The 14,401-nt window shown below is 39.9% G+C and overlaps 1 protein-coding gene across 1 annotated transcript in view; it reads left to right on the top strand.

Moving 5' to 3' along the window:
* TMEM150C (transmembrane protein 150C) overlaps positions 1-14,401 on the top strand; it is a 114,257-nt gene that overhangs the window by 82,968 nt on the left and 16,888 nt on the right. The window contains exons 2-5 of the mRNA XM_004383147.2: positions 2,496-2,585; positions 3,837-3,890; positions 4,019-4,051; positions 4,152-4,219. Of these exons, the coding sequence (XP_004383204.1) occupies positions 2,506-2,585; positions 3,837-3,890; positions 4,019-4,051; positions 4,152-4,219 (235 nt within the window). The 5' untranslated portion in view covers positions 2,496-2,505. The remainder of the gene's footprint in view (positions 1-2,495; positions 2,586-3,836; positions 3,891-4,018; positions 4,052-4,151; positions 4,220-14,401) is intronic.

Below are 14,401 nucleotides of genomic sequence, written 5' to 3' on the forward strand. Positions count from 1 at the left end.
TTTGGTATCAAGAAATGTGAAAGTGGTTTTGAAACTGTGAATGGGTAGAAGCTGCAAGAGTTTTAAAGTGCCTAATTGTAAAAACCTAGATTGCCTTGAAGAGACTGTTGGTGTAATTAAGAACATTCAAAGACAATTCTGGTGAGGACTCAGAAGGTAGTGAGGAGTGCTGTTACACTGAAGACAGCACAGACGGCAAGAAGCGGCAGCAGAGAAGCGGCAACAGCAGAACCGGGAGACCAGTGTGAGACAGCACTGGAGCCGACCCATGGAGGGAGAGAGCTGAGTGCCTTTGCACAGGAGGCTTCCTGGCAGAGCGGTGTGCCTTCAGGCACTTATTGATGGAGCTAAAGAGCTTTGGAACACTTGACCCAGCAGGGCAGACGCAGGCAGTGAGGCCCAAGGGGCTGAGAGACCAGGAAACCAGGAAGCAAAAGCTGAAGAGACAGGGAACACAGGAAGCAGAAGCTGAAGAGAGAAAGTGTGGAGTCACCACTCAGATGGACTAAAAGAATGGTGCGCCCAAAGGCAAGGGAGCAGAGTTGCCACTCCAGTGGGCCTGGAAGGCGGAGCGGAAGCCCAGGACCAAGGGGCCTCTACTCAGAATCTGGAGAGTGTGGCCAATACCTAGAGTCAGGAGGGCAGGGCCATTGTGTAAATGGTCTCAGAGAACAAAAGATTATTTTCAAGCCTTGAGAGCTAATTTAACGTGTTCTGTTGACTTGCTTGGTGCCTATTATGCCTTCTTTCCCACCAGTTTCTCCCATTTGTAATGGAAATGTCTAGCTTGTGCCTGTTCTACCATTGTATTTGGAAGCAGATAACTTGTATTCTAGATTTCACAGATGAAGAGGAATTTTATACATTGTATAGGTTAGTACAAATAAGTAGTCATATTCATTAGACGTCACTTGAGTATGTCTATAGTACCTGGCACAAGTTGTTGTTGTTAGTTGCCATCATGTCTGCTCTGGCTCATGGTGACCTTATGTATAATAGATGAAACATTGTCCAGTCCTATGCCATCTTCATGATTGTTGGTATATTTGAGTCTGTTGTTTTGGCTCTTGTGTCAATCCATCTCATTGAGGATTTCCCTCATTTTCACTGACCCTCTCCCTCCCTGGCACAAATAACGTGTCCATAATTGTGAACTGGATCAGATTGGATTAAATTGATTGAAAGTGGCTCTAATGGCTTTCAGCTCTTAGATTTTGTAATTTAATTTAACATCCCTGCCCAGATAGATGTTTAGACTAAGGCATGCCTGTTCAAAGACATATTGTTAGGCCCAAGTGTCTTCTGATCTGAAAGATCTACCCGATCAGGTAGGTCAGTTCTGGGAACTAAGACTTTCCTGCAATTTTGCAGAAGGGATTGACTTACCAGCCTAAAATGAGCACCATATTCTCTCTCTGGCCTCAACTCTTGGAAGGTCCAGTGAGTCTCAGTATGTGAAAGCAGGTATTATGGAGGTACTCAGAAATGTGGTGGTACTGGTTCAAACCCAGTAAATGAACTTGTTGCCGTAAATACTAAAACCCAAAATAATGAGCAGTAACATCTCCTTACAGTTGCCATTTAATTGCATTATCAGGTCATCAGTGAAAGTCACTAGGGTACTTTATTTTCTCGGAACAGGGTGTTTTTTGCCTGAAGGATTATGTTGGCATATGTCTGATATGTTAGGTTATGTCTGATGGTTTTGGGCAAAGATAAAAAGTGTAGTGATGACTAGTTATTTCTTGCTCAAGTCCAATAATTTTTCATAGATACTTTTGAAACCTGTAGTTTTCATTTTTGTGGGAAATTTTTTATTCACGTATTTTGGCTTTAAAATATAACATCCAAAATGCCTGACATCTACATTTTTTTTCCGATGTGTTTTGTTGGAGCTACTTTAAAGCCCTACACAATGCATTGTTTCCCATCACATTCATCTTCAGAGCCTTCTGAGATAGTTGCTCAATAACATGTCACAAGAAAGGTTCAAATTTGCAAAGCATTTGACATTGTCGCCTGTGTTGCCAATATGTATTTAATAACCATTTGTTCCTTACACTCTTGCCTGCCAGGCTCTAGACATATGTACACACCAGCTCCATAAATCCATAAAGGTTAATAATAGCACTAAAAGTAGGTTGGAGTATGCCTTTGCTACCTAGCTCTTCTTCTACGTCCAGCTGAAACACTTTGTTCTTCCTTAGATATACCGATGATTGTATAAGGATATATGTCTTTATGAGAAATTTCCCACAAGTTCTCAACGAAGACTCCAGGGTATTGTCTAATGCTAGATGATAATTGTCCCTGTTAACTGCTCAAGGGATTTCCCACATGTGTAGGTGGCAGAAATGATACCAATTTGAATCATAGTTTTATAAAACATGGTTTCATAGGATACACTCTTTTGGTTAAACTAAACTTCCTTTTTGTCTTCAAAGAGTGAGATAAATGTTTGTCTTAGTTGTTAATATCTGTTTGTTTTATTTCAGTGTTATAGGCATGGATGGGAAGAAATGCAGTGTCTGGATGTTCTTACCTCTTGTATTTACCTTGTTTACTTCAGCTGGATTATGGATAGTGTAAGTATTCTCTTATTTAATTATTTAAGGATTCAGGGGCAATGTAAATAAAAATGTGAAGTTTTGATGATGTATTCCCATTGCCATCGAGTCAATTCTGACTGACAGCAACCTTATAGGACAGAGTAGAACTCCCCCAAAGGGTTTCCAAGGCTGTAATCTTTACGGAAGCAGACTGCCACATCTTTCTTCGTGTAGCAGCTGGTGGGTTCGAACTGCCTTTCGGTTAGCAGCCAAGCACTTAACCACTGACCACCCAGGGCTCCTTTGATGATATATAGCACATCTGTATTCATGTACTAATGTTGTTGTTGTAGATGCCATTGAGTCAATTTAGACTCATAGTGACCCCATGTGACAGAGTAGAACTGCCCCATAGGGTTTTTCTAGGTCTTTCTCCTGCAGAACTGCTGGGTAGGTTCGAACCACCAACTTTTTGGTTAGCAGCCAAATGCTTAATCGTTGCACCACCAGGACTCCTTTATGTACTTATAAATACTTTAAAATAATATATTAACTAATTCAATCTTGCTAAAGTCCCCATTTCTTTTCTCTTTTTCTAATACCAAAAATAAATAACAAGAGTGAGTAATAAATTATGCAAAACAGATAGTGAAGAGTACTAGTTTTAGTTTGTGTTTGTGTGTTCTTCTAGTAATGAACATTCTGTAAATATAAGTATAAGTTCATTATTTGTAAGTGTTTGCTAATTTGATGATAACATGCTGTGGGTTCCATGCATAGTTCAGCTCATGGTCCAGTTATTTGTGAATGGGCCCAGTATGTTTATAACGTTATAAAATATAGTTGTATTGGAAGCCTTGGCTTAACACAATACGATCCCACATTGACTAATTTCAAGTAATTTTCACTTCAAGGAGATTATTTTAGTTCATTAAGACAGGTGGACACATATTTCTGAGAAATTAAAAACATTAAATTCTAGTTTTAGTTTGCCTAAGTTGCAAGGTCGTATTTCTTTGTTTTCCAGTTTCCCATCTATATCATAATGATTGCTGTTGATTTGGGGGGGAGATGTTTTGAAAATTAAGAAATGTTATCAATAATCACATTTGAAATTCAAAGAACTAGGTGATCCACAGGAAAAGACTTGTAGTAATAGAGCATTTTATCAGACGAAAAAAAAAGAGAATTTGATTAATGTGGTTAGTGTAATAAAACCAAGAAATAAATTATTCTTTTTAAAAACAATTCTTTGTTTTATAAACTTTTATTGTTTTTTCTTCATAGATACTTTATAGCTGTGGAAGATGACAAAATTTTCCCGTTAAATTCAGAAGAAAGGTAAAGTTTATCTCAGGGTAATCCATTGTTCATCAGTAAACTTAGCAAAAAACTTTGCCACTAGTGAGGTAAAACTGTACACGAATAACCATTCTTTAACCTGTGCTTCTGTGCTTTTTGTTCTACAGGAAACCTGGTGCAAAGCATGCACCATATATAAGGTAACTTGATAATTCTCTTCTGATCTGTTAGATCTTATTAAAAGTTGAGAAGGCTATAGATTTTAATATAGGAACAATAAAATGTTTCATGTTTTTCAAGTATTGCAGGTGATGAAGCTCCTGCAAGCTGTGTGTTTAGTCAGGTAATGAACATGGCAGCATTTCTAGGTAAGAACAGCAGAAAGCATGCTTTACACACTTAGATGCATTTCTTTTTTATTTTAAATTTGCCCAAACCCATATCACAGTCGTGGTGGGCTTAGTTGACAATTTTATCAAATCAATATACTGAGGCCAGCTTTTTCTTTTGAGGTCTTTTTTCTCATAAGTTCTTTTGCATTCCCTTTGTTTCTCTAACATTTTCTCTTTCCTTTACCATCTTTACCATTTCAGCTTATTCTTAACTTTATTTCTTATGCTGCATGAAATAATGTTATTTCATGTGCCGTAAAATCCTGGGCGAGAAATGTCATATAATGCAATACATTTGCTTTGAAAAGAATGCCTTATTTATTCCTTCACTGGCAAAGATGAAAAAATGGATAGGCTTTTGATAAATATTGATTTGTGTAGATACTGTCTTTGGAGCCCTGGTGGTGAAGTAGTTAAAGAGTTCGGCTGCTAACCAAAAGGTTGGCAGTTCGAATCCACCAGCCACTCCTTGGAAACCCTATGGGGCAGTTCTCCTCTGCCCTGTAGGGTCACTATGAGTGAGAATCCACTCGACAGCAATGGGTTTGTTAGCTATTGTTTTTAAATCTAAAGGTCAGCATTAATGTTAAGACAACACTTTCCCCTTGCCTACACACATATTAGGCTGGCAAGTGAGGACTAGATGGGGGGAAAAAAACCTTTAGTATTTATGTGTTGTTGTTGTTAGGTGCCGTCAAGTCAATTCCAACTCACAGTGACCCCACGTGACTGAGTAGAACTGCCCTATAGAGTTTTCTAGGCTATAATCTTTACAGGAGCAGACTACCAGGTCTTTTTTCTGTGGAGCTGCTGGATGGGTTTGAACTGCCAGCTTTTCTGTTAGCAGTCAAGCGCTTAACCATTGTGCCACCAGGGCTCCTTTGGTACTCATATCTGGTCCCAATTCTCCACTTTTTTCTTAGGACCCAAGACTTTCGCTTAATATCCTGCCCTCTCTTATTCTGTTGATTGTTGTAGTTTAAGCGAAAGTTTGTCCCTCATACAAAAATTTATACATACATTGTTATGTGACCCTAATTGCTCTACCTATACTGTGACAGCACATTCCTCCTTTCCACCCCTGATTTACCGTGTCCATTCAACCAGCTCCTAACCCTCTCTGACTTCTCATCTCACCTATGGACAGAAGCTGCCCATTTAGTCTCACGTATCTACCTGAGCTAAGAAGCACACTCTTCACAAGTATCATTTTATGTCCCTCTGTCCAGTCCAATCTTTGTCTGAAGAGTTGGCCCTGGGAATTGTTTTAGTTCTGAGTTGACAGAGAGTCCGGCGGGCATGCTTTCTGGGGCTCCTCCAGTCTTGGTCAGACCATTAAGTCCGGACTTTTTCTTTTTTAATGTATTCCAGCCTGTAATTTTTTTGTTGTTGTTTTGGTGAAAATATACACAACAAAACATATACCTATTCAGCAGTTTCTGCATGTACAGCTCATTGACAGTGATTACATACTTCAAAGTGTGTCACCATTTTCCGTATCTCTGCCCATATTGTTTTATCACCATTAACTTAGACTCTCTGCCCCTTAAAGTTCTCATCTGTGTTTTAGAGTTACTGTTGTCCATTTAATCTCATGTAGATAATTCTTTAAAAAGAGCGCAGTGCTCAAGGTGAACGTTCTTTACTAAATGAGCTAAATTGTTGTTTAAAGATGACTTCATGGGATAGTTTTGGTTCAAGGCTTAAAAATTGTTTCCAGGCAATAGATTTGGAGGTTCCTCCATTCTCAATGTGTCCAGTAAGTCTGGTTTCCAGTAAGAGTTTAAAGTTCTTTTCCATATTTTTTCCTCCTTTTGATCAAGATCCATCTTTTGAGTCTTTGATCAAAACATTCAATGATGATTGTTGGGCATCATCCATTTCTTCTGGTCTATGGCAGAGGTATTCATGAAGGCAGTTAGACCTCACAATGTCTTTAAAGGGTCAACTAGCTATCACTGTTGGTGTGCTGTTGGGAAAGGACCAGTGACAGCTAAATCTTTTGACAATGGTCTTCTAGAAATGTTTTATTATTTTTGTTTATTTTGTCTTTTTCTTTTGGTTATTCAAGTTTTTAAAAATTGTTGTAAGGATATATATAACACATCGGCCAGTTGAATGTTTTTCATGTGTACAGTTTAGTGATAGCAATTACATCAGTCATGTTGTGCAACCATCACTAAAAATCATTGCCAAATTTTTCATTACCATAAACAGAAACTCACTGCTTCTGGAACAGTGGCTCCCCGTTCCTCTTCTCCTTCCCACCCCTGGTAATCACTAATGAACTTTGGTCTCTATACATTTGCCTATTCTATATATTTCATATAAGTGATATGATACAGTATTTGTCCTTTTTTGATTGACTTACTTCACTCAGCATGATGTTTTCAAGGTTCGTCTATGTTCTGACATGCATCAGGACTTCCTTTCTCTTTATGGCTGAGGAATATTCCATTGTATGTGTATTCCCACTTTGTTTATTCATCTGTTGATGGACATTTAGATTGTTTCTACCTTTTGCCTATTGTGGATAGGGCTGTGAATAGAAATGGTTGTTTGTTTGGAGGTGAAACTTACACTCCAAGTAAGAGATAAAGATAATGTTATTTGACCTTTGTGTCACCTATCCCCCAAACAAGTGACCCGTTATTTCATCTATGATGAAACTTCTCCAAATTCTTACTCACACTTAACATTTTCTCTTTTAATGTATGCTATAAGAAAAGGGAAGGCGCCCTGGTGTTGCAATGGTTAAGTGCTCGGCTGCTAACCAAAAGGTTGAGGGTTCAGACCTACCCAGCTGCTCCTCAGGAGAAAGATCTGGAGATCTGCTCCCGTAAAGATTATAGCCAAAAAAAGCCCTATCGGGCAGTTCTGCTGTGTTACATGGGGTTGCCATGAGTCAAAAATTGACTCGACAGCACCTAACAACAAGAGCATAAGAAAAGGGAAGACCTATAGAACTCACTGGAAAATCAAGGGAGACAGTTGGTCCAACACCCAGTGCAGGCAGGATCCTAGTTGGTTCAGAAGGCCCAAAATGTGAGAGACATGGAGAACTGTCTCTGTCAGGTCCAAGAGAACTGTCCTGAACCTGTGAGGTTCAAAGAAAAGCACACTGCGGAGCTTCTCTGGAGTTAACGAGATTCCTCCCTGGAGCTAACCTTATTTTAGTCAGAGACTTTTCCCACCCAAGCTTCCCTAGAGTGTATCCCATTCCCCTAAGCAGGGAGTGTTTGGAAGGCATGGACTGCTACCTTCCACTAAGGAGAAAGGTAAGTATATCCTGATGCTGGGGCTGATGAATCTTTAAAGAAGCTCTTCTCTTCATGCCCTTGGCAGTCAGGATTTTCATGTCCCAGATATTCCCAAGCATTGAGAAAGGTGGCACTTACAGCAGCCGTGCCTATCTGGTCACCAAACCAGTCCTAGTCCCTCAAGTTTTGCCATCACTGCCTTCATCCTCAGAGCTTCCAGAGATCCTTATACGTGCTGCTTTTTCTACTCTTGACGCTACTCTTACGAACGATCTAACAACCTTATTTATACCAAGGCATAATTGACTGCTAAGGATATATTTGCATTTAACCGAGTGCAGAGTCCTTAGAGTGAATCTTGAATTGCAGGGTCAGGGACCTTTCTCAGCCTCTCTGAAGTAACACCACATAGGCCTGCCGGTTGGCACCTACTCATATGATCGTCCTCATAGAGAGTGATAATAACAGTAATTAATAGCAGTCACTTATATTCTAGGCATAATGCTAAGTACTTTGCAAATACTACCTCATTTAATCTCGATACATGGGAGCCCACCCTTATAAAAAAGCTGTCACAAGCTGTCTGTCCCCCACTGAGCTTCAAAGAAACCAGAGAACATGTTGGAAATCACATACTGTTTTGTTTTGTTTTTTTCTTGAGACGAATTGGTATTTCCCCACAGTCTTTAGTCTGTAATCTAAAAAAATAACAGTTTGCACAGCTCACAAACTCATCCAGTTATAAGGCTTGTGATTAATTAATTATAAAAGCATTTCCAAAAGCAAAGCAATGAAAACAAGCTTCCCTCTTTCAGATGACATTTGTCATCATCTTATTCTCCAATCCTTCCTTGCTGCTTGCTCCACCAAGAAGCAATTAAACTTTTACTACCTGTCTTAGTTATCTAGTGCTGCTATAACAGAAATGGAAATGCTGTAACAGAAATGGAGCCCTGGTGGCATAGTGGTTAAGAGCTCGGCTGCTAATCAAAAAAGGTCAGCAGTTCAAATCTACCAGCTGCTCCTTGGAAACCTTATGGGGCAGTTCTACTCCGTCCTGTAGGGTTGCTGTGAGTCAGAATCAACTCAACGGCATGAAACAACAACAATATAACAGATATACCACAGGTAGATAGCTTTAACGAACAAATTTATTTTCTCACAGTTTAGAAAGCTAGAAGCCCAAATTCAGGGTGCCAGCTCTAGGGGAAGGCTTACTCTCTCTCTGTTGGCTCTGGGGGAAGGTCCTTGTTTCTTCTGAGCTTTTGCTCCTGGGCAGTCTTCATGTGGCTTGGCATCTCTCTTCACCCATCTATGCTCGGCTCCCTTGTTTAATCTCTTTTATATATCTCAAAAGAGATTGACTCACTATAGACCCTACAATAATCCTGTCTCATTAACATAAGAAAGACAACCCATTCCCAAATGGGATTATAACCACAAGCTGAGGTTAAGATTTACAACCCATATTTTTGGGGACACAGTTCAATCCATAACATGCCACCCTTTGGCCCCCCAAAACTCATGTCTTTGCCACAGATAAATTCACCCCATCACATTATCCTAGAAGTCTTAAATCAATTCCCAAAATCGCATCTTCTAAATCATCTAAATCAATTATAGGTGAGACTTTAGGCGTATTCCATCCTGGGGCAAGATTCCTCTTCATCTGTAAATTTGTGAAATTTGGAATACAAATTATCTGTTTCCAGAGTACAATGGTGAAACAGGCACTAGGTAGACATGTCCATTACAAATGGGAGAAATTGGAGGAAAGAAGGGATAACAGGCATCAAGCAAATCCAAAACCCAGCAGAACAATTTACACTAGCTCTTAAGGCTTAAAAATAATCCTCTGTTCTCTGAGAACCATCTGGACAATGGCCCCGCCCTCCAGACTTTGGGTGTTGGACACACCCTCTGGATTCTGGGTAGAGGCCCCTTGGCCCTGGGCTTCAGCTCTACCTTCTAGGCCCTCTGGGATGGCAACTCTGCTCCCTTGGCTTTAGGTGGCCCCATTCTCCTGGTATATCTGAGTGGCAGCCCCACCCCCTCAGCCCAGGCAGGCCCCATTCTTCTGCCCCTTGGGCATGGAAGCCATGCCCCTCAACTTTGGACCCCATCCCCCGGCACACCTTAACAGCAGCTCCACACTCTGGAACCAAGTCGGTGAAGATCTGACTCTTTGAAACCTAGGGTGCTACGGCCCCACCCTTTGAGATCCAGGAGTCTGCGGCCCCACCTTTGAAACTGAGAAGGCCCTGCTTCCCGTGCTTCTCCCAACAGTTGTGCTGATCTCCAAGCTGCTCCAGGGATGGTCCTTTTCTTTTCTTGGAGGACAACAATTGTAATTCATTTGGCCTGTTTCTTGCCTATAGAATTCCAAATGGCAGACAGCATTCTTTCCCTTTGTTCTTTCTCTCTGCCCTTCAGTCTAAGCTGATGGGTTTTCTGCTGTGGTAGTTGGTTAGATCCATCAGTCACAGGCTTAATCTCTTTAACAGAAGATTGTGTAGCCACATCCTTGGTGAACATCCTAGAACACATGTCCTTAGTTTGTGCAACAGAAGTTTCCAGATCTTTTAAGTTCTGTTTTCATTCTGCATAGTACATTTTTAAGTCCATCTCTTTCTTCTTGCATTTTACTGTAAGTGGCAAGGAGAAACCACATGGCCTCTTCAAGATCTTGCTTAGCAATGTCATCAGTCAGATATCCAGGTTCATCACTTACAAGTTCTACTTCCACTGAACATTTGAACAAAATTCAGACAAGTTCTTTGCCTCTGCATAGAAAAGAATCACCCTTCCTCCATTGTCCTGTCACATGTTCATGATTTTCTTTTAAAGCCTCATAAAGAAGCACATTTAACATCCACATTTCTAGCAGCATTCTGTTGCTGGTGCCGTATGTATTCTCTAAGATGATAGAGACTTTCTCTATGATTCTTCTCACTTCCTTCTCAGCCCTCACCAGAATTGCCTTTGACAGCCATAATTCTACCAACAGTCTCTTCAAGGCAATCTAGGCTTTTACTACTAGGCATCTTAAAACTCTTCCAGCCTCTCTCTACCCGTCACACAATTCCAGAACCACTTCCACATTTTAAGTATCTGTTAGAGCAGCACCCCTACTCTTCCATTACCAAATTCTGTCTTAGTTATCTAGTGCTGCTATAACAGAAATACCACAGATGGGTAGCTTTAATAAACATAAATTTATTTTCTCACAGCTTAGGAGGCTAGAAGTCTGAATTCAGGGTGCCAGCACTAGGAAAGGGCTTTCTCTTTTTCTGTTGGCTCTGGAGGAAGTCTCTCTCAGCTTCTGCTCCTGGGCAATCTTCATATGGTTTAGCATTTCTCTTCCCCCATCTGTGCTTCTGTCTTGCTTGTTTAATCTCCTTTATATCTCAGAAGAGATTAATTGAAGACACACCCTACACTAATTGTGCCTCATTAACATAACAGATAACCCATTCCCAAATGTGATTATAACCATAGGCAGAGTAGGATTTACAACACATATTTTTGGGGGACACAATTCAATCCATAACTTGCTCTAAGGTATTGCAACATCCAGTGTTTATTCTTTATTATCTTCCATCATTTTTAGTGCCATATGGTAGACACAAAACTGATTCAGATTAATGTTCAGTGGGAGCAAACCAACAATTACTTATTTACCAACTCTGGGAGTGAAAACGAATCAGTTTACTAAAGATTTTCCTGCTCTAAACTTTGAATGCTTTCCTCTCTCCAGGCCTGTCCCTGTTAGACCTCAGATTGTTAATTTATATAACTGACTTTAAGAGATAACCCGGGCTGCCTATAATTTACTGCTTTTTGGCAGCTGTATAGAATATAATTTATAATCTACAAATGAGGCAGTGTAACATTTATTAAGATTAGTTAGCAACCATCTTTTATCTTTTGAAGGACTAATCAAGGATTGAATGCTCAGTTATTTTCTTTACACAATTCATTATGCTCTTGGTCTTGCATCCACCCTTTTCTTCCCCCTGGGGGGGATGAAAAGACTTAAGACAAATTTTTTGAAAGGAATTTTATTTCCTGCCCTGGGGAGGTTGTGAGGATAAAGCTAATAGCTGAATAATTTCAGTCACCCAAGAGCAACCACTCTTTCCTTCAGCCAAAACATATTGACTGTCCTGTTCTACTGCAGTCATAAACAGGAATTACTGGTTCATGAACAGTAAAACTAAACAAAACGAAAAAGAATTTGGCCAGGCGCCAGTTTAGAACTGCAAATGAAGGGATTTTTTTTTTGAGTTTTGAACTTTAAAAACCCAATCAGGCTACAAAAAAAAAAAAAAAAAACAAACTTAAAAAATCAGCAATCAGTGTATGTTCTGCTGTATATATTTTCAACAATAAATAAAATCAATTATTTAAAAAAAATAAGCAATTATTCTAATATTTGTGCTCCTTTAAAATAGATAAATAGGAAGCACCTGTGTAGCAAAGGAATACCAAAAACAGAACAGTGGGTTTAAAAAATCTTTTCTAGAACTGACTGTTAGGAAAATCCAAAATTTTTAGTGAAGCTTAAAAATATATCTAGCGATCAGAATTTAAATATGTTAAAAGTTGGTCAGCATATATAAAGATGGCTTTGAAATTACTCTACCACCCAGAAGTCTTTCATGAAGGTATCATTAAATCACTACTTGGTGATCTGCCTCCATACAAACCTGAGTGTTAATAAAACTGTTAAAGGGGCCAGAACCTTTATTTTCCTCTCATCTTAAAAATTCAACTCTAATCTGTTTTAATAGGAAAGACTACTTGGTCTGAGCTAATTAATAATGGAGTTAATAGGTAAAAAGGGCAAAGTGTGGTGTTTAAAATGCAATTCTGGAAATTAGGTGAGTTGGTTTGAATTCCTACCTTCAAGTAGGTTTCATTTTCCTGCTTCACTTCTGGAACTGTTCATGATAAAATGATTTATAATCCATACAACGAATGGGAAAGCTAGTAATGCTGGGGCCACAAGGTGACACCTGTCCTATATTGATGAGAAATGGATAATGCTGAGAAGAGCCATCAGTTCTCTTCTGGACATAGTAGAAAAAATTGTGTCACTGAGTGAGTCTGTGTGAAGAACCATTTCTGTGTCTGCTTTATTAGCGGTTTAGGGCTTGGACCCAAGTTCCAGAGCATGATCCTATCCTTCCAAACTAAATGACAGCCAAAGAGTTCCCAGAGAAATAATTTTCACTAGTCATTTTTAGAAGAAATTATATGTGCTGTCTTGGTGTGTGTTAGGGATTGAATTATGTCCCCCAAAATATGTGTTGTTAATCCTAACCTCTATGCCTGTGGTTATAATCCCATTTTGGAATGGTTTTACTTTGTTATGTTAATGAGGCAGGATTAGCATAGGGTTATCGAGTCAGTCTCTTTTGAGATATAAAAACAAGTGAGCAGAAGAGAGATGAGGGAAGAGAGATGCCAAGCCATGTGATGATCTCCCAGGAGCAGAAGCTGAAAGGGACAAGGACCTTCCTCCAGAGCCAACAGAGAGAGAAAACCTTCTCCTAGAGTCAGCACACTGGATTCAAACTTCTAGCCTCCTAAAACTGTGAGAAAATAAATTTCTGTTTGTTAAAGCCCCGCATTTGTGGTATTTCTGTTATAGGAGCACTAGATAACTAAGACAGAATTTGGTACCGGCAGAGTGAGGTGCTGCTGTAACAGATACCTAAAATGTAGAAGTGGTTTTGGAATTGGGTAACAGTAGAGGCTGTTGTTGTTAGGTGCCATTGAGTCAGTTCTGACTCATAATGACCCTATGGACAAAAAAATAAAACACTGGTCCTGTGCCATTCTCACAATCGTTTTGCTTGAGCCCATTGTTGTAGCCACTGTGTCAGTCCATCTCCTTGAGGGTCTTCCTCTTTTTTGCCAACCCTCTACTTTACCAAGCATGATGTCCTTCTCAGGGGCTGATCTCTCCTGGTAACATGTCCAAAGTACGTGAAACAAAGTCTCGCCATCCTCGCTTCCAAGGAGCATTTCAGCTGCACTTCTTCCAAGACAGATTTGTTCGTTCTTCTGGTAGTCCACAGTATATTCAATATTCTTCACCAATGCCGTAATTCAAAGGCATTGATTCTTCTTCGGTCTTCTTATTCATTGTCCAGCTTTTGCATGCATATGAGGTTACTGAAAATACCATGGCTTGGGTCAGGTGCACCCTAGTCCTCAAAGTGACTTCTTTGCTTTTTTAACACTTTAAAGAGGTCACTGCTAGAGGCTGAAAGACTTTTAAGATGCCTAATAGTAAAAGCCTAGGTTGCCTTGAAGAGACTGCTGGTAGAGTGATGGATGTCAAAGGCAATTCTGGTGTGGACTCAGAAGAAAGTGAAGAGAGCTGTAGAGAAAGTCTATTGTCTGAGAGAACATGTATGGCACCAGCAACACAATGTTGCTAGAAATGTGGATGTTAAATGTGCTTATGGTGAAGCTTTAAAGGAATATGATGAACATGTGATTGGACAATGGAGGAAGGGTGATGCTTCTTATTACAGTGGCAATGAACTTCTGAATTTTGTTCAAATGTTTGGTGGAAGGTAGAACCTGTAAGTGATGAACTTGGATATCTGGCTGATGAGATTGCTAAGCAAGATCTTAAAGAGGCTGGTTTTCTCCTTGCTGCTTATAGTAAGATGCGAGAGGAAAGCGATGGACTTAAAAATGTACTGTGCAGCCTGTGAGCAGCCATCTAAGATACTCCACTGGTCTCACCCCTTTGGGAGCAAGGGAGAATGAAGAAAACTAAAGATACAAGGGAAAGATTAGTCCAAAGGACTAATGGACCACAACTGCCACGGCCTCCATCAGACTGAGTCCAATACAACTAGATGGTACCCAGCTACCA

This window comes from Trichechus manatus, unplaced genomic scaffold, assembly GCF_000243295.1.
Source record: "Trichechus manatus latirostris isolate Lorelei unplaced genomic scaffold, TriManLat1.0 scaffold00105, whole genome shotgun sequence".
NCBI lineage: Eukaryota > Metazoa > Chordata > Mammalia > Sirenia > Trichechidae > Trichechus > Trichechus manatus.